This window comes from Macaca nemestrina, chromosome X, assembly GCF_043159975.1.
Source record: "Macaca nemestrina isolate mMacNem1 chromosome X, mMacNem.hap1, whole genome shotgun sequence".
Lineage (NCBI taxonomy): Eukaryota > Metazoa > Chordata > Mammalia > Primates > Cercopithecidae > Macaca > Macaca nemestrina.
The window spans coordinates 151011583-151031136 of NC_092145.1; the positions used below are offsets into that span (position 1 = coordinate 151011583).

Here is a 19554-nt window from a genome sequence, read left to right on the forward strand (position 1 = left end):
GGCTGGCCTCACACTCCTGAGCTCAAGAAATCTGCCTGCCTCAGCCTTTCAAAGTGCTGGGATTACAGGCATGAGCCCCTGTACCTGGCCTAGGGATTTTTTTTTTTAATAAGCAAATGAAGACACACAGTGAAAAGAGTTATACTCTTTCTGCTTTAACTGAAGATATCTTGGTTACTGTGGACAGTGAAAATTTACTAAAATATATATGCTTTTTTCCCCAAGTCCTCTGAATTTCCTGATGCATAATGAAAGTATTTGGGGATCAAGCCAGGGTCAGACTGGTTTCTGTTTGTTGGCACCTCTGAAACGGCTGGATTGGTGTTGATAAGGAGATGGTGGGGGGGACCTTCAGCCCCTACATGCTGGTCGCTCAACCACAGACCCGTGGAGTTGGGGATAGAGAGCTCTGGCGCCACCTAGAGCCCGCCTACACTCACGGTCCCTCTGGCTGAGTTTCAAGGGCTCCCAGAAGGACTTGAGTAGATGGAAGGCTGTGGTGTTTCCTCCTGCACAAGCCACACACTCTTTAAACGTTTTAAATCACCTTGTCCCTAGAACTGTGGGTCTCATGTGCAGGACCAGGACACACATGTTTCTGTGCATTCCCTTTCATCCTGCAGACTTGAAGAGTGCCTTTCTTTCCCCACTCTGCCTGGTTTTGTGATCATTCTCCCAAGCCATTATCATTTAAAATTTTATTTATTTAATTTAAAAATTTTTTAAAGAGATGAGGTCTCATCATGTCACCCAGGCTGGTCTTGAACTCCTGTGCTCAAGCAATCCTCCCACCTCGGACTCCCAAAGTGCTGGGATTACAGGCATGAGCCACCACACCTGGCCCAGGCCATTATCATTCTTCCAAAACATAATCTTCAGTCAATGCATACTATTCCTTTCATATAACAAAACACCATGGTATTGACAATACCAAGTTTTCTGGTACTCCAGATGGAACTATTCATTCTAATGGTGGGTTGCCCTGAAATCCCCTCCCACAGATTGTATACCAAACTTAATTGAAACTTACTTCAATTTTTTAGAGTAATTTTATATGCTAGGTAGTGTTTTGGGTGGTGTTTTATTTTCTTTTCTTTTTTTTTTTAAGGACAGGGTTTAGATCACAAATATAAAAAAATGCTAGGATGTCATTGAACATTAAGAACAACAGCTGTATGCTTGAGCCCAGGAGTTCAAGGCTGCAGTGAGCTATTATTGCACCACTGTTCTTCTGCCTGGGTGACAGAGCAAGACTCCATCTCTAAAAAAAGAAAGAACAACAGATTAGATATCAAATATCCTGTTTTATTTTTAAAAGGAATTATTCCAAGAACTGTTTCAAGGAAATCTTTATTATTCACAAAGAGCAGAATTCCTTCCCTTCCCTCACACGAAAGAAAGAAAGAAAGAAAGAAAGAAAGAAAGAAAGAAAGAGAGAGAGAGAGAGAGAGAGAGAGAGAGAGAGAAAGAAAGAAAGAAAGAAAGAAAGAAAGAAAGAAAGAAAGAAAGAAAGAAAGAAAGAAAGAAAGAAAGAAAGATCACGAGTGTTGGGTTATTTTCCTAACCTTTTAGAAGAAAGCAAAGAAGCACCACCTCCCAAGACAAATAGTTTGTGTTTCGTGCCCCCAGCTAACTAAGCACACAGTGAGAACACTGGCTGGAGGCCAAGGCAGGGTCTGGGAAGGGAGGCGCCTTGGCCTGCTGGGAGCCTATGGTCTGAAATATAGGCCCACCTGGTCTCCCTGCCGGCAAATTGCGATGGGGGAACAGGGGTGGTGGTGGTGGTATTGCATAGGTGGGGGGCTTCTGTCCTACACTGGGAGCTGACAAAGGTTTTGTGGGAAAACAGATAAATAATGGTTTCTAAGGGCTTCTAGGAGATAAGGAAGAGCAGGGTTTGAAAGAAGAGTCCGTAGTTGGAAAGGCCTTGCAGATACCGGGCCAGGAAGGGAAGCCCTGGAAACACTCTGGGGGCCTCAGGGACTGTGACAAGCTTCCTGATGTCAGACCCCAGGGTCTGGGGAGAGGGGAATTTACCTGGCAGTTGCCCACACTCTGCTAATCCTTTAAACAAAAACCACCTCTCTGCAAACATCAAATGAAACCCAGTTCTGACTCTGCTTCCTTCCTTTTCCTGCCAATCCTCTGGAAGGCTTCTTCCTCTCCCAGTCTCCCTGCATGCAACACAGCTCTGGCCAGGTCTTGCCCTCACTCTAGAACCATCAGCTGCTCCCAGTTTCCACAGAAGGAAGTCCATGCTCCTAGGTTCTCTGTGGTCTAGTCCAGGGGTTCTCAGAGCATGCTCCCTGGGCTGGCAGCGTCTATAGTATCTGGGGTCTTGGCAGATAAAGCAAATTCTCAGTTCCCCAAGACCTAGAAGTCTGGGCTGCAGTGGGCCAGGAGTGTCTGCACCACCTGAGCAGCTCTGTGTGAGCTGCTGTGTGCTGGCCCCATTCTGTGTTTCCACCTCCTTCTCCCAAGCCTCCCCCTCTACTGTTCTCACTAGAACTTCCAGCTATGGCTTCCAGCTTTGGAGCACCTGGCAGACGTTTATATCTGCCTCTCAAAACTGCCTCAGCTGCAAAGGATGGCTCCACTGGCCTGTCCTCAGCAAAGACTTTCCTGGATCGACTTCCACCCTTCCTTCCTCTCTGAGTCTGCACTTGTGAGAGCTGTTCAGCCCACTCCGCTGCAAGCTCCTGGAAAGCGGGACCTAAAGGAATGATTTCAACCACGTGGTGGGAGTGCTTCTCACATACATCACATGAATGTATACAAATACACCAGAGCATTCTAGAAATGGTTAACTCTGCATGTATTTTCTGTAAGAAAAGTCACCTCCCAAAGGCACTGTGGGAAGATTTATATGCAGTGTCTTTTCCCGGGCAGTGGTGCCGGCAATGCCTGCGTGAATGGTGACATCATGCCTGATAAAGTCTATGGTCCTAGGAGATAAGAGGCAAGTAGTTCCTGCTTTTAAACATGAAGAGAACTGAGGCAAGATAAAAATTCCCAAATGACCTAAGTAGCTGAAACTGAGACATCAGAGCTGCATTGTAAGCAAACGTCAGGGCCCAGCAGCAGCATTCACGTGGGGTGAGAGCCCCAGAATTGCTCTCCACCCAGCCAGCCTGCCTGCCTCACCCCTAGCAAGAGCGTGCCCCACCTCTGGCCTCAACCTCTGGTGTTCAACCTGAGTCCTATGGCAGAAAAGACTGCGGAGGAATGCCACAGAAGCCACAGGCAGAACCGAGCAGCACAGAACAGAGGAGTGGAGCAGACCCGAATGACTTGTTTTTCCCATTAACCTTTGTAATCTTCATTTCTACAAACCCATTACTGTTGGAAAGACAGGGGGAAAAAAAAAAAAGACGATCTCTGTCCCAGTATCCAAACCACTTGTGTTTAACCATATATGCCCCAAGTGTCAAATCATCATTTCATTCAGCTTGATGTTTTAAAAAGGGCACCCACACAATTTCCTGGCCATGTTTCAACAGAGTGAATCTGTTGGCAAAGAAACTCAGCATATTCAAGTGTGCAGTCATTAATATGACTCATTTTATACAGCCTTAAGGATGAACACCACGGATATAAGAATAAAGACACAAAATGTTTAACCTGTTGAGTCAACATATCAGTATACACATGGCAAAAGCCTTACCAAAAAAAAAAAAGCAACAAGAGATTGCAAGACTGCTGTCCTCTAAATGCTATCCTATGTATAAAGCGTTCTAGCCACGTAAATAGATGCAAAGGAAAGAGATTTCAGGAAATAATCTCCCCTAGCCCTTTCTGGAATTCTGCCCACTAGAAGATCTCAGCAAACAATATCCCCACCTCGCCCTTTCTGGAGTTCTGCTCATTACATAAAGCCCATAATAATTTACTGTATTTTTACTCAATTCATCCTCAAATTCCCTTCCCAGAGCCCATGGTTACCCACGGTACTAGAAGAGTTAAGAAGATATTCTTCACAGAAAAACAAAAACCAAGGTATAGAGAAGAGAGATGAAGTTTAGGGAAAGTAACCAATAAAAGAGACTTGAGTTGCAGTGCAGCAAAGAAACGTTGAGCCTGGACCATGAAAAGAGATGAAACTCAGTGGCAAAATCGAAGACGCAGGGAGAGGAAGGTCCACGAATTCCTCCGAATAAAAAGTTACAGGCACTACCACCATAGGTGAACTGAATGTGGCAGTAGTGAAATGCTATTACAACTAAATAACATTTCTCCAAAGGAAGCGTGTGCTTTTATTCCAAACCTTTTACAGATCCTACACACATTCAGAGAACTATTAAATACCACTGCATGTGTGGTCACTATGGTAAGCCAGACGTCCACTCGCATGTGATTGACATGTGCCGAGTGGCTGAAAAAAATCTTCCCTTATTTGATCACTTATCATCTCACCAAGAGGGTGGGAGGCATCCTTTTCTTTGCAAGGGCATTGAGCCAGAGAACTTTCCTCTGTGTCTTTACATCTAATAAACCACGTCATAGTTGGCAAATCAAAGTAGTGAAATCACGGAAGAAAGATCTGATTCCTTCCTCTTTTTTGTCATTTACTACAGCTGCAGACCAATGACCTTGCTTTCCCTATTATTAAAGGCAAGCACACCCATAACCAGCAGAGTAAATGGTACAACCACCCTCCGTGGTGCAAAGAACTGTTGCCACCTGCCCTGTCCATGACACTGGCTACCTTACTAAAACATGGTCTGGACACCGGAACTACTTGAGTTATTTAATCAGCCCATTTCACAACCCCACCAATGCTGTCATGACTACCATTCAGCAAATCCTTCTGAGCCCTCTCCTTAAACACGCCACTACATTCCATTCAAAACGCCTTTGGACTCTTAACTGCCACAAACAGGCTTTCTTTAGCAATAAAACCAAGTTATCAGGCAACTATTCTAAATGGTTTTTATGAGGGTTTGATTCTAAAAGATAGCCAAGACGTAGGAATGCATCTTGCAGTTGGGGACAGGAGGGATATGAATGTGTCTGTCTGGGTGGGAGGGAGACATGGGATGAAGTTGTTTTCATTATGGAGCATTTTCTTTGTGTGAACAAATTAGCAAGTGACGTTAAAACAAACAAACAACAACAAAAAAAAAACAGGCTTTTAACAACAACAACAACAACAAAAACACGCTTTTCCAAAATCTCCTTAAGCTGATAAGCAACTTCAGCAAAGTCTCAGGATACAAAATCAATGTGCAAAAATCACAAGCATTCTTATACACCAATAACAGACAAACAGAGAGCCAAGTCATGAGTGAACTCCCATTCACAATTGCTTCAAAGAGAATAAAATACCTAGGAATCCAACTTACAAGGGATGTGAAGGACCTCTTCAAGGAGAACTACCAGCAACTGCTCAAGGAAATAAGAGAGGACACAAACGAATGGAAGAACATTCTATGCTCATGGATAGGAAGAATCAATATTGTGAAAATGGCCATACTGTCCAAGGTAATTTATAGATTCAATGTCATCCCCATTAAGCTATCAATGACTTTCTTCACAGAATTGGAAAAAACTACTTTAAAGTTCATATGGAACCAAAAAAGAGCCTGCATTGCCAAGACAATCCTAAGCCAAAAGAACAAAGCTGGAGGCATCACGCTACCTGACTTCAAACTATACTACAAGGCTACAGTAACCAAAACAGCATGGTACTGGTACCAAAACAGAGATATAGACCAATGGAACAGAACAGAGCCCTCAGAAATAATACCATACATCTACAACCATCTGATCCTTGACAAACCTGACAAAAACAAGAAATGGGGAAAGGATTCCCTATTTAATAAATGGTGCTGGGAAAACTGGCTAGCCATAAGTAGAAAGCAGAAACATTGAGAGACTTAAACGTTAGACCTAAAACCATAAAAACCCTAGAAGAAAACCTAGGCAATACCATTCAGGACATAGGCATGGGCAAGGACTTCATGTCTAAAACACCAAAAGCAATGGCAACAAAAGCCAAAATTGACAAATGGGATCTAATTAAACTAAAGAGCTTCTGCACAGCAAAAGAAACTACCATCAGAGGGAACAGGCAACCTACAGAATAGGAGAACATTTTTGCAATCTACTCATCTGACAAAGGGCTAATATCCAGAACCTACAAAGAACTCAAACAAATTTACAAGAAAAAAACAACCAACCCCATCAAAACGTGGGCAAAGGATATGAACAGACACTTCTCAAAAGAAGACATTTATGCAGCCAACAGACACATGAAAAAATGCTCATCATCACTCGCCATCAAAGAAATGCAAATCAAAACCACAATGAGATACCATCTCACACCAGTTAGAATGGCAATCATTAAAAAGTCAGGAAACAACAGGTGCTGGAGAGGTTGTGGAGAAATAGGAACACTTTTATACTGTTGGTGGGACTGTAAACTAGTTCAACCATTGTGGAAGACAGTGTGGCGATTCCTCAAGGATCTAGAACTGGAAATACCATTTGACCCAGCAATCCCATTACTGGGGATATACCCAAAGGATTATAAGTCATGCTGCTATAAAGACACATGCACATGTATGTTTATTGTGGCATTATTCACAATAGCAAAGACTTGGAACCAACCCAAATGTCCATCCATGACAGACTGGATTAAGAAAATGTGGCACATATACACCATGGAATACTATGCGGCCATAAAAAAGGAAGAGTTTATGTCCTTTGTAGGGACATGGATGCAGCTGGAAACCATCATTCTCAGCAAACTATCACAAGAACAGAAAACCAAACACCACATGTTCTCACTCATAGGTGGGAATTGAACAATGAGAACACTTGGACACAGGAAGGGGGAACATCACACACAGGGGCCTGTTGTGGGGTGAGGGGACGGGGGAGGGACAGCATTAGGAGATATACCGAATGTAAATGGCAAGTTAATGGCTGCAGCACACCAACATGGCACATGTATACATATGTAACAAACCTGCATGTTGGGCACATGTACCCTAGAACTTAAAGTATAAAAAACAAACAAACAAACAAAAGGCTATTGTTACAGACAAAGTATGCCCCTCACTTTGCAGAAAGGGCCAAGGCTGTGTCAGGTACTTCATTTCTTCCCCCAGACTCTCCCACCTTGGAAACAAGGGGTATGAGTGGTAACCGGGCTTGAGGCGACAGTTCTAAGAAGAGGCGACATTTACTCCACCTTTATGACCTGCCGGGCAACCATCGCTCATGGCTCTGCCAATATCACCTCTCCTTGCCCCTTGGCAACACACTGAAAGCGGTGTTTGTCTCCATCTGGACAAAGCGGCCAGTGCAGAGCAGAGCATGCCACAGCGTGCCAGTGCTGCCACAGCCAAGGATGGGATGGACAGAGAGGGGACCCGCTCAGTATGCTCAGTGTGGGACGGACAGAGCCTCTGGGGGCATCTCAACCTGCAAAGGCTTCATCTACCTGTCCTTCAGGGGTGACTGCAAGGGCAAGTGGCACACTGGACAGAAGCTACATGTGGGCCTCCTGCCCTGCCAAGCCCACTAAGAGGTCAGCATGTGAGCCCAGGGGCCCTTGGTGTCTGCTGGGCTGCTGCCTCTCGCAGGACACTACCTCCCAGACGACAGACACGAAGACCTGTTCCCAGATCCCTGCGCCCTCAAGTCTCAAGGGAGGACATTCCCAGGGTCTGCTCTCAAAATTTCACCAGAACACTCTTCTTTCCAAGCCAATAGCAAACTGGGAATTCAACCAGTGTACATCAACCTTTTCTCCTAAAGCTCAGGGCTTTCAATTTGGTGGATCTCATTAGAGCTGCTCCATTTTTAAAAATAAAAGCCTACGCCATTTGCAGAACCCATAAAAAAAAAAAAAAAAAGTCATTTAAACTTCATTGCTAATACTGATGCTAACTTCTCAATTCCTTGAACCTCAAAATAACCTTAACCTGTACAGTGTGGATCCCACTGCACAGCACATACAGGTCCTCCAGAGACCCCAAATAAACACAAAAGTAAGCTAAACATTCTCTGTAAGTCTTACTATATTAACAACCATCACTATTTGCAAACATTGATTCATCTGATTAAATTACCTAAACCACACACTAAGGCAAAACCCCAATAGAAGTAACTTTCCCCAAAATAAAACAATTTGATCTATGTGGTTTTTCTTCTCCTGATTTTACTTAATAAAAACAATAAGCTGGCCAGGTGCGGTGGCTGACGCCTGTAATCCCAGCACTTTGGCAGGCCAAGTGGGGCAGATCCCTTGAGGCCAGGAGTTCAAGACCAGCCTGGCCAACATGGCGAAACCCCATCCCTACTAAAAATACAAAAATTAGCCAGGTGTGGTGGCACACGCCTGTAGTACCAGCTACTGGGGAGGCTGAAGCACGAGAATCATTTGAACCCGGGAGGCAAAGGTTGCAGTGAGCCGAGATCGTGCCACTGCACTCCAGCCTGGGCAAAAGAATGAGACTCTGTCACAAAACGATAGAAAAAATAAAATTAAATTAAAAAAACAAAAACAGTAAGCTGGGCATGGTGACATGCACCTGTAGTCCCAGCTACTCAGTAGGCTGAGGCAAGAGGATCACTTGCGCCCAGAAGTTTGAGGCTGCAGCGAGCTATGACTATGCCTGTCAGTAGTCACTGCACTCCAGCACGGGCAACAGAGTAAGATGTCATCCTTCCTTCCTCCCATCCTCCCTCCCTCCCTCTCTCCCTTCTTTCCTTCACTCAAAATAAATGAAATAAAAACCATAATGGAAAATAGCCTAAACAAGTCAGGGTCTCCTTTGTTTTAACAAGAAAATAAGCAGAGTAGCAAACAGCCATTAGCCCCCAAATGTTCACAGGATAGAAATACCCACTCCTGAATCACAGACAAAGACATCAGACAGCCTCGAAGGCATGGGTTTCACCTGACGTCCTCCAGTGTCCCCACTAAGGAGCATGCCCTCCGTCTGACCACACACCATTTCTGCCTCAGGAGTAGCTCTGGAGGGGGTGGGGTGCTGGGGGAGTGGGGTGGGGATGTAAACCTGCTGACGTCTTAGGCGGCCCCTTACTGCTGCCACGTTGTGAGTAGCAGCTCCCGGAACATCTGTGCTAATCAACCTTGGGGCTGCAGGGCCACCTGCTCCAGGACAGCTCCAAGGAGCCAGCAGCAGAGGGGGACACAGCACAACGTGGGCTTGGAGCAGCAGTCAGGGCACCTTAGCAACGCCCAAGAGGGGACACATGTTGTAAGAAATTAGCTCCTAGCAAACAAGAGTGCTGTCCCTCGACATCCAGCCTCTTCTCTTCAAATGCAGGACCACACCACATGGTCTCGCAAACCCTTACAGCCTGCTGGAAAAAACCTCCCCTCTGCGGCTAAGCGGCTCCTGAATGCAAGCTTAGTGGATGTAATTAGATTCACAAGAGGGTTTAGGGCTGCCAGCGAAGAGGCAGGAAGTGACATGAATCAACCCTATCCACGATTTGGCCCCTACAAAATGACTCGCAACACATGACCGTTCAAGAGAAACTGCCCAGAGTGGGTTCCATGACAAGGTGGCAGGCGGATTTTGCTGTAAACAAAACTAACATTATAATGCATATTTGGGGGAAAAGCCAAAAGGGTAATTGCAAAGCTTTAGAAAATAATTTATGATGTGATATTTAAAAGAAATTTTCCCTAGGGTGTTTGAAATTATAGGTACTTTTTAGAAGCTGAACTTAACAGCCATTTGCCTCTGAAAGGAGAAAAATGGACGACTCTCTCCCCAGAGCTGTTAATGCAGATTTCAGAGAGAAGACAGCAACAGGCAACAGCCACGGTCCCTGGCACCGAGTGGACAGGATGAGCCCAGCTAAGCGAGGAGCCGCTGTCCCCCTCCTCAGTCCTTCCCCACCCTCCCAACTCTGCTCCCTCTCCTCCGGAGCAGCCTGAGGGCGTCAGGCAGACCTCCTTTTAGTGCTAACCCAACTGGGTTAAGTTAATGAGGAAAATGCCAAAGGGCCACCCAGTTTCTGGCCTTAACCTTCCCAAGAACTTGTGCATAAGGCCAGCAAGTGGTAGACCTGCTGCAAATGCCCAGTGAAATGGCCTGTGGCTCTGTGTGAAAATTCCACAGCCCAGATCTATTCAAGACCTGCTCAGGACTCTCCAGGGGTGGGCCTGGGCACCCAGGAAAACAGTGCAGAAGAAAAAAACTGGAAACACACGCACACGTGCGCATGCGCGCACGCACCCAGGAAAACAGTGCAGAAGAAAAAAACTGGAAACACACGCACACGTGCGCATGCGCGCACGCACCCAGGAAAACAGTGCAGAAGAAAAAAACTGGAAACACACGCACACGTGCGCATGCGCGCACGCACACACACACACACACACACACACACACACACACACACACACACACAAAGGCTACACGTCTGCCCTGAACTTTCCTACAAGGAGCACTTCCCCAGCCAAGTAGAGACGGAACAACAAACCACCTGGGAAGAAAGAGAAAAGCAAAACTGCCAGCCTCATCCTCTCCTCCTGACCTAACCGATAGATCTGAGTATCGGTCAGCACCCCTCCCCTGACATCTCGGGCCGTGGATGCCACCTGGGCCTCACAAAGAAGAACATACGTGCACTTGGTAGGGCTGACTGTTACATGCTCTTTGTCTCCAGCTCCCCCCACGCTGGGCAAGAGGAAGCTCTGGCCCTCATTTGTCTGTGGAGATAGCGATCCGCCTGTCTCCTCCTGCATCGCTTTCCCAGCACCAGCTTCTCAACGACAAGGTCCGCGTTGCCCATGCCTGCGAAACAAGATGCGACCACTTTGTGAAAGTGGCCCATCGCAATCCTATCCTGGCCACCTGGTCCCCTGGTCCCCACACACACAAAGATAAAACGAGCCTACAAAATAAGACGTGTAGCAGCTGTCACTACAGGGAGGGGAGTTTATGAACCACTATTCAAATGATGTTTAAAAAACCACGGAGAGGCCAGGTGCGATGGCTCATGCCTGTAATCCCAGCACTTTGGGAAGATCGCTTGAGCCCAAGAGTTCGAGGCTACAGTGAGCTATGATTGCACAACTGCACTCCAGCCTAGGCAAAAGAGCAGGAACCTGTCTCAAAAAACCATGGATTCCTGCGCTTTACACTGAGATGGATGTACCTCTTTCCCTCATTACACTTTTGCAGATGGGGGCAGATAACTGCAACAAGTCAAACAAGGCTTGGGCGAGCTAGTTTACCATTTGATCATGCTTTTAAGCAGAGCAATATAGAATATGAATATGTTGGTGTCTCAATCTATGAACTACCTGCAGAGTTCTTTTCATGAACTAGCCACTTGTAAGGGTACACGCTCCATCCTGGAGCTCTACATAAAATGCTAGAAAATGCTACCTAATCCATAGAGACAGAAGGCAGATTAGTGGTTGCCTAGGAATGGAGAAAGAGGAGGGCGGGGAGATTTAAATAGAGATTTAAATTTAGATAGAGAAGAATATGTGTTCTGGCTTTAAGAAGAACAATTTTGAAAGCACCCATTGGTGCTTTTGTAATGAGGAAAACCACATAAAGGTGGCTGGAGTCTTAGAAGTTCTATGCACATTTGGTCACAGAAGTCTTCCGTGTTGTGTGTTGTGTGAGAGCAGAGGAAAAACAGCTTGTGGGTTTTTTTCCTAACACAGTTATTGAAAGTGTGTTTGGAAATAAAAATTTGTAAATAAACTCTGCTGCTTTATATCTCGTTACACATATTACTTAAATAAAATTCCATCTAAACCACATTATCATTTTGTCCACATCTCTCATTTAAAGGAAAGTGGGTCTGCAGAACACAAAATGGGGATTCTACACAGTGGCTCCCGGAGATCCTTCAGGGCAAAAGTTTAATCCCTTTTCCCAAGAGTCTTTTAAGTACCTACTCAGTGAAACCAACCAGCAGATGCCCTGAGGCTTCTCTCTCTCCTCCCATCAACCAGTTCTCCTGTGGCATGGCTTTCCTTTGAACAGATATTAGACTGTCCATCTTTATCACTAAATATGTACTTCTAGCTCAAAAAAAGAATCACATCTACCATTCTTCTAAACACATGGAACGATACCTGACTTCACTCTCGTAACTACGGAAATGCAAATGTAAATATAAAACCATATTTCACCTATCACATTCACAGAGAATACAAACAAACAAACTACAAATATCCTATGCTAGAGATGATGTAAAAGGGGTCTGAGAAACTCAGAAATGTCTCTGAACATTCACAACGCACACACCTTCTGACTTAAGAACTCCGATGCTAGGAATTTCTATGCGTAGCTATGCCCTGGTGATACAAAGTTGGCCAGCTATGCTGACTAACTAAGCTGGTGTCTCCATCGAAGAAGAGAAGACAGACAGTAAGACCACAAGCACAGCCCAGTGTTTTGGGGGCTCTGGGAGCCCAGAACGAGACAGTACAGGCAGCGGGATGATGGCCCCCGGAGCCAATTTATAACTCCTCGCCTTACCTCTGCAGAACAAGCTTCCCTCACCACCACCAGCATTCCACTAAGTTAACTGAATCGTGTAAGAACAAACGTGCTGCTATAGGAGGGTTACGACGGTGATCACAGAGGAACCATAACACAGTGTCATGGTGCCTCTCATGCCCCACCCTCCCCAATGGCTCAGAAACCACCATTCTGAGATTTTACTTTCTGATCTACAAAGAGTTGTTAAAAGGGTGCTCAGGAATGGCATGTACTACTTACAAATGACTTTGCTAAATTCATGAGGCAAAAAATGTTTTTCCTTCCTTTTTTTTTTTTTTTGAGACAGGGTCTTGCTCTGTCACCCAGGATGGAGTACAGTGGCACCCTCACGGCTCATTGTAACCTCGACCTCCCAGGCTCAAAGAATCCTCCCATATCAACCTCTCGAGTAACTGGGACCACAGGCGCGCATCATCATGCCCAGCTAATTTTAAAAAAATTTTTTAGAGAGATGGGGTCTCACTATGTTGCCCAGGTTGATCTCGATCGAACTCCTGGGCTCAAGTGATCCTCCGGCCTCGGCCTCCCAAAGTGCTGGGATTACAGGTATAAGCCACCACGTCTGGCCCTTCCTCATTTCTGAACCTTTTCTTTGGATACTGTTTTGGTACCTCCAATCACCCCCACTTCAAAAAAGCCTTTAGGTATCTGTCTTGGCTGGTTTGAATGCAGCGGTGTTTACAAATAATTAGTCACAACCAGTTACAGATTTCTTTGTTCCTCTCCACGCACACTACTTCACTTGGCCAGACTTGAAAAAATTTTTTTTTTCATAAAAAAGGAAGATATCTTCATGTCTGTACTAAAAATGGAAATAAATGTGAGTCAATTAATTAAAATTTACAGCCAGCCTTCAAAAGAACATGCTAATTTTGCCAAAAAGGATGTGTAAGCACTTTCCTATTAATAAGCCAACTATAAAACCAAGGTGGAGAGTTATTTCTCTTTGAAAGCGACATATCACCAACATTCTTGTGGTACACAGGAGTATTGCTTTAGTTCCCGTATATAAAAGCATCATGTCCCCAAGTTCACTTTCTAACCTCTTAAAACCATCCAAGCTCCAAGTGACATGTAATGTACAGGAATAGACGGCCAGCTCCCTCCAGACGCTCCCTCCAGACCTCAGCACAGCACTCTAAACCTTTGGCGGCTGGCATCTTCGTGACAGTCACTCTCTTTCTAGCACGAAAACAGAAAGCGCAGTGGCCTGCCACCTTGTGTACAAGACAGGCAACAACATGTCACCTCACTGGGAGCATAAGCAGAGTTTTCTGCCTGCCAAGAAAATAATCTACATATTGCCAAAGGAAAGATACGAGTATTCAAATCCACTTAATACATTAACATTTATAAAAATCAGTTGTAATAAAATTAGGAACTGTTCGGACACTTGATGCTGGGCCCATGCTTGGCCGAGACATATAACTCTAAGTGCATGTCCCAATCGAGATCTCTGCAGTGATGTGGGTGGGACAACTGGACTCCCACTTTGATGTTCCACTCACTCCTGTGTGTCGTGGTAAATGTGGGAGGAAGCTCAGGTCTTACCTTTTGACGACCAGTTTCAGGGTCTTATGGGACCCCTTCACCAGGCAAATCGCTTCCTGTCTAAACCCTGAGAGACCAATGTCATTGATGCCGACGATCTCATCTCCAGCCAGTAACTTGTCGACCGCCGCGGCTTTACTGCCCTCTTCAATCTGTAACAGAGAAGCATATTCCATGAGCCTTCCACGAGCAGCAATTCCTGAGGCAGAGCAGGTCCTTGGAAAGCAACAGACATACCTCAAGCTTGGCGGGAATGGGGCCCAGGGGGCTGACCTTATTACCACTCAGGGGATCAGGGATGTACTATACCCCTCACCCTGGCCTGCCTTCCCTGGACACGGCTCCTGTTTATCCAGGGAATGGGAAAGCTCGGAAACACACACAATGGAAAACAGGGGACCTGAAGATACTGATTCATTTTCTAGATTTCCTTTAACCAGACAATAATTTTGGACCATTTTAAATTATTTATTAATTATTTCTCATACATTAATCCTGGAACTAGACTGTTTTTGTAACAACTTTATAGAAATATAATTCAAATACCATATATTCACTCAAATAAAGCATGGCTTTTAGTATTTTCAGAGTTGTACAACCATCACAACCATCAATATTAGGGCATTTCCCCTAACCCCGAAAGAAACCTTGTGCTCATTACTACTCAGCTTCTAATCCCTCCAGCCTCTGGCAACCACAAATGTACTTTCTGTGTCCATGAATTTGCGTGTCCTAGACAGTTCATATAAATGGAGTCATACAACATGTGGCTTCTTGGGTCTGGCTTCTCTCACTTAGCACGATGCTTTCCAAGTTCACCTACATTGTAGCACGTAGCAGTACTTCATTTCTTTTTATGGCTGAATAACATTCACTTGTATGGAGAGACCACATTTTATCTATTCATCAGTGTCTACTTTTGGCTATTACAAAGTGGAATTGCTGGGCCCTATAACTACATTTAACAACCTGAGGAGCTTCCAGGCTGTTTTCTACAGTAGCTGTACCGTTTTTACATTCCCACCATCAGTGTATGAAGGTTCCAATGCCTCCATATCCTTGCTAACACGTATCTGTTTTTTGTCATAGCCCTAATCTGATTACTATACCATGCTGTGTATGTTAAGATATTCACTACTCAGTGCTAAACACAGTATCCTCCCAATGTGTATTGACTGACTCCCTAACAGCCTGAATGCCATCCATTCTATAGCTTTTTTTCCCTTTTTTCTTTTTTTTGAGACAGAGTCTCACTCTGTCACCCAGGCTGGAGTGCAGTGGTGTGATCTCGGCTTACTGCAATCTCTGCCTCCCAGTTCAAGCAATTCTCCTGCCTCAGCCTCCTGAGTAGCTGGGATTACAGGCGCCTGCCACCACACCCAGCTAATTTTTGTATTTTTAGTAGAGACAGGGTTTCACCCCATTGGCCAGGCTGGTCTCGAACTCCTTTGACCTTGTGATCCATCCGCCTGGGCCTCCCAGAGTGCTGAGATTAGAGGCATGAGCCACCGTGACCGGCCTATATTCTGTAACTTTTATTAACCTAGATTTTCCTATACAGTAAAATGGAACTCAACAGCAATTCATTCCAGCTAATCTGCCCATTTTCTGGCACACTGGCCAGTGAGCCAATGAGCCAGTTGCTTTCTTTCCCCCTCCCACCCCCCAAAGTTTTACTGGAATACAGCCACACCCATTGGTTTACATATTGCTACAGGGCAGAATTGAGTCGCTTGGCCCACAAAGCCAAAAATACTTACTACTGGGCTTGTTCCAAAAATGGTTTGCCAACTCTGTTTTACACCAAAAAGCTTTAAAACTGCTAGGAAACCAGTAAGAAGAAATCACTGGTTACAAGCATATCAGCATACAGCTTTGAGTTCACTGCTACCCAGCTGCATGCCATGGCTAACCCGAGAATAACTTCCAAGAGTGAGCCTGAAGCTAATGCCGTCCATTCTTCTGGCAGGTGAAAAGCTAGGTGCTTTGGATTCAAGCTTACTTTTTGGGGTGGGGGGCCAGAAGAAGCTAGGTGCTAAGTAACTTACAATGTCTCAATTCTGAAGCTGCATATTTTCCTGAAATCTCCACCTACATCTGAGGACAACTGAACTCTTGTGAATAAAGCAATTATTCACTGCTAGTCAATACCATAAACAAAATTTTAAAACCACTCCTGACAAAAATATGCAGCAATTTTTTCAGTCACCAACTGGTTCCAAAAGTTCTAGAGGATTTTATCCCGATGTCTTTATAGACTGTAAATAAGCTTCCACCCGCCAAGGTTGCACACACAGCCAAGGAATAGCAAAAGGCAGGCAATACCTGGTGGAGACTGGGTTTCGACATGCCCCAAGAGGGAGACCAAGGGGCCGGCCAGGAGGCTGGGGATCTGCAGCAACCCTCCCCCAAGGTTTCTGCACAGAGGAAAGGCTCCTTCCAGGCTGTGCCTCAGGAGGATGGATCAGAGATGAAGGGCGCTGTTTCTCTAGGTCACTGCTAAGTGCTGTGGCTGGAATGACCTACTCTCATCTGTATTTCAATGCTAGAAAGCCTACATGTTGACGTGGCTGACTTTGCTCATTTCTATTCCCCCTGAACCAAATAAGAGTATCCAGGCAGGGTGGGAAAGACAGTAAAAATGAGGTGCGTATAAGGAGGCAAGTTACAGACATCTGGGGGTCCAGGGATTCCAAGGAAGCTCTTGGCATCCTGGAGCTGGTCTTTTGTTTTGGAGACTTCAGGTCTTAGTGACTTTTCTTGCCTGTCAGGAATTCCACCTTGTTGAAAGACCGCAGAAGTTTTTTTCTATCCACGTGTTATCCATGGCTGCCAACTCCAGACCCTAAGACTTCTGGTCTCTTTTTCCTCATTACCACAATAAAAAGTTATGCATTCCTCAATATCTAAAAACAAGGGGCTGAGTGCGATAGCTCAGGCCTGTAATCCCAGCACTTTGGGAGGTCAAGGCAGGCGGATTACCTGAGGTCAGGAGTTCAAGACCAGCCTGGCCAACACGGTGAAACCCTGTCTCTACTAAAAATACAAACAAAAATTAGCTGGGCATGGTGGCACATGCCTGTAATCCCAGCTACTCGAGAGGCTGATGCATGAGAATTGCTTGCTCCTGAGAGGTGGAGGCTACAGTGAGCTGATATCATGCCACTGCACTCCAGCCTGGGCGACAGAGTCAGACTCTGTCTCAAAAAATTAAAATTAAAAAAAAGTAAAATAAAATCAAGGAAACTATTTTGACCCACTATAAAAGTGATATATGGTGAGCTTTAAAACTGTGTCTAGGGCTGAGAGCAGTGGCTCATGCCTAGAATCCCACCACTTTGGGAGGCCAACGTGGAAGGATTGCTTGAGTCCAGGAGCTCGAGACTAGCCTGGGTAATATTAAAAAAAAAAGGTAAAAAAATTAGCCAGATATGGTGGCACCCAGCTACTCAGGAGGCACCTAGCTACTCGGGAGGCACCCAGGTACTTGGGAGGCTAAGGCAGGAGGATCACTTGAGCCTAGAAGGTTGAGGCTGCAGTGAGCTGTTATCATGCCACCCTACTCTAGCCTGGGTGACAGAGCGAGACCCTGTCTCAAAAAAAAAAAAAGGCCAGGCATGGTGGCTCACGCTTGTAATCCTAGCACTTTGGGAGGCCAAGGTGGGTGGATCACGAGGTCAGGAGTTCGAGACCAACCTGACCTAGATGGTGAAACCTCATCTCTGCTAAAAATACAAAAAATTGGCCAGGCTTGGTGGCGCATGCCTATAATCCCAGCTACTCAGGAGACTGAGTCATGAGAGTCGCTTGAACCCGGAAGATGGAGGTTGCAGGGGGTCGAGATCACGCCACTGTACTCCAGCCTGGGCGACAGAGTGAGACTTCATCTCAAAAACAAATAAATAAATAAAATTAAAATAAAAACAAAAATAAATGAAGTTGTGTCCTCTCCACAATGACATGTTTGAATTTAAGTATCACAGGAAAATCTTTAGGCAAAACCATGAAGACTAATGGCTTGTAGGGTCTTGGGACAGCTTTTGGAGCAGCACTTCTTCAGGGTGACAGTTCTGTGTCTGACTCAGTGGTGACTGGGTGGGGTTTTCGGTGGGAATGTGTCTCATTCCCACAAGCGCATGTGTAACAAGTCCTGCAAGACTCTCAGAAAGGGCTGCCAGTTGCTCTGACTTCACTGCAAAGGATAACATGATGCTGTTTCTTCTCATCTGCAAAGATTCCTAAAGCTTCCCCTCTAGATACGAAGGCCGCATTCCACAACATCCATCTGCCTTCCCCCGCCACACTCCACCTACATTTCCCAGCAAAAATGTGTTTTGGTTTGGGAGATAAAGTCTTCATTTTTTCCCCTGGCTTCCTTGTCCAGAGAAAGTACCTCTACATGTTTATGGTGCTATGGGGAAAGTAGTCAGGAAAGCAGCAGCAGCTTTGAAAACCTCCATTCTATTCTCTTTGCCCCACTGAACTTCTCAAGTTCAGTAGAATTAATTAGGCTTAATTAAGGACTGGGCCTGTGGCATCCCTAGTGCCGCATGCATGATAGCATCACGATGATGCTCATTTTGTCATAGTCCCAGGTCTACAAGCTAAGGAAGCACTTGGCACTGCACCGATTAGTGACAGCCGCCTAATGTCTGTGGAGTGCCAGAGCCACAAATGAGGCAGTTCTGTCCTGTAGTACTTAGGAAAAATCTTTGCTCTCGCTTGCTCTAACCTCAAAAAGTCCCTCTACCAAAAGCTAGGAAGTCAATCACCCCCGACCCACGACGATGCCAGCCCAGGTGCCATGCTATAGGCACTCACAGACCCAAAGCACCAAGTCCACACACCCAGGCAAATACTGTTGTCTTAAGTTTTTAACTGATATTCTGTATGGAAACTCACTCTTACGGCCCTGATTAGAGTTCAATGTCTCCTAACGTGCAGAATGCCTCATTGTTCTCATGGAAATGTTTTCTCTAGGAAGAGCAGGAAAAAAACAGTTAATCAAAGTCTTTTATGGAACAAAGTTGTTGATACTTCGTTGAAGAGACAATCCCAATGAAGTCCCATGAGGGTGAAGGCATCCTGAGTGCAGCGGGGAAGCAGGCTCACGCTGGAAAGAATGGGGTCCCTGCAGTGGCAGCATGAGGGGGATGTGATCCTCTGTCTCGGGTGGAGATAAGAAGGCCTCCAAATAGAAACGGCAACTAGAAAAGGCTGGGAAGGCCTTCCGCAGAGGCTTCCCCACGAAGAAGGGCGTGGAGGCAGGAGGCCTGAGGCATGAGTGTGTGTGCGGGTGCGTGTCTGAAGCTAGGGCAGATGTGGGGGAAGATGAGGACCCCGCCCTGGAATGGGAATCTGGACGCTGTCCTGCAGGCAGTGGGGGCCCAGCGAAGGCAGCCATGGCAGTGGGGGAGTGAACTCATCACTACAGCAGCTGCTTCTGGAAGACTCTTATAGTCACACACAAATGAATTTCTTTGGCAAT

The 19554-nt window shown here is 45.6% G+C and overlaps 1 protein-coding gene across 2 annotated transcripts in view; it reads right to left on the reverse strand.

Moving 5' to 3' along the window:
• Window positions 1-19554, reverse strand: part of LOC105478107 (shroom family member 2) — a 164505-nt gene that overhangs the window by 64384 nt on the left and 80567 nt on the right. For both annotated transcript variants that reach the window (XM_011735095.3, XM_024791642.2), the window contains exon 2: window positions 14067-14218. In XM_011735095.3, coding sequence (XP_011733397.1) covers window positions 14067-14218 — 152 coding nt within the window. The remainder of the gene's footprint in view (window positions 1-14066; window positions 14219-19554) is intronic.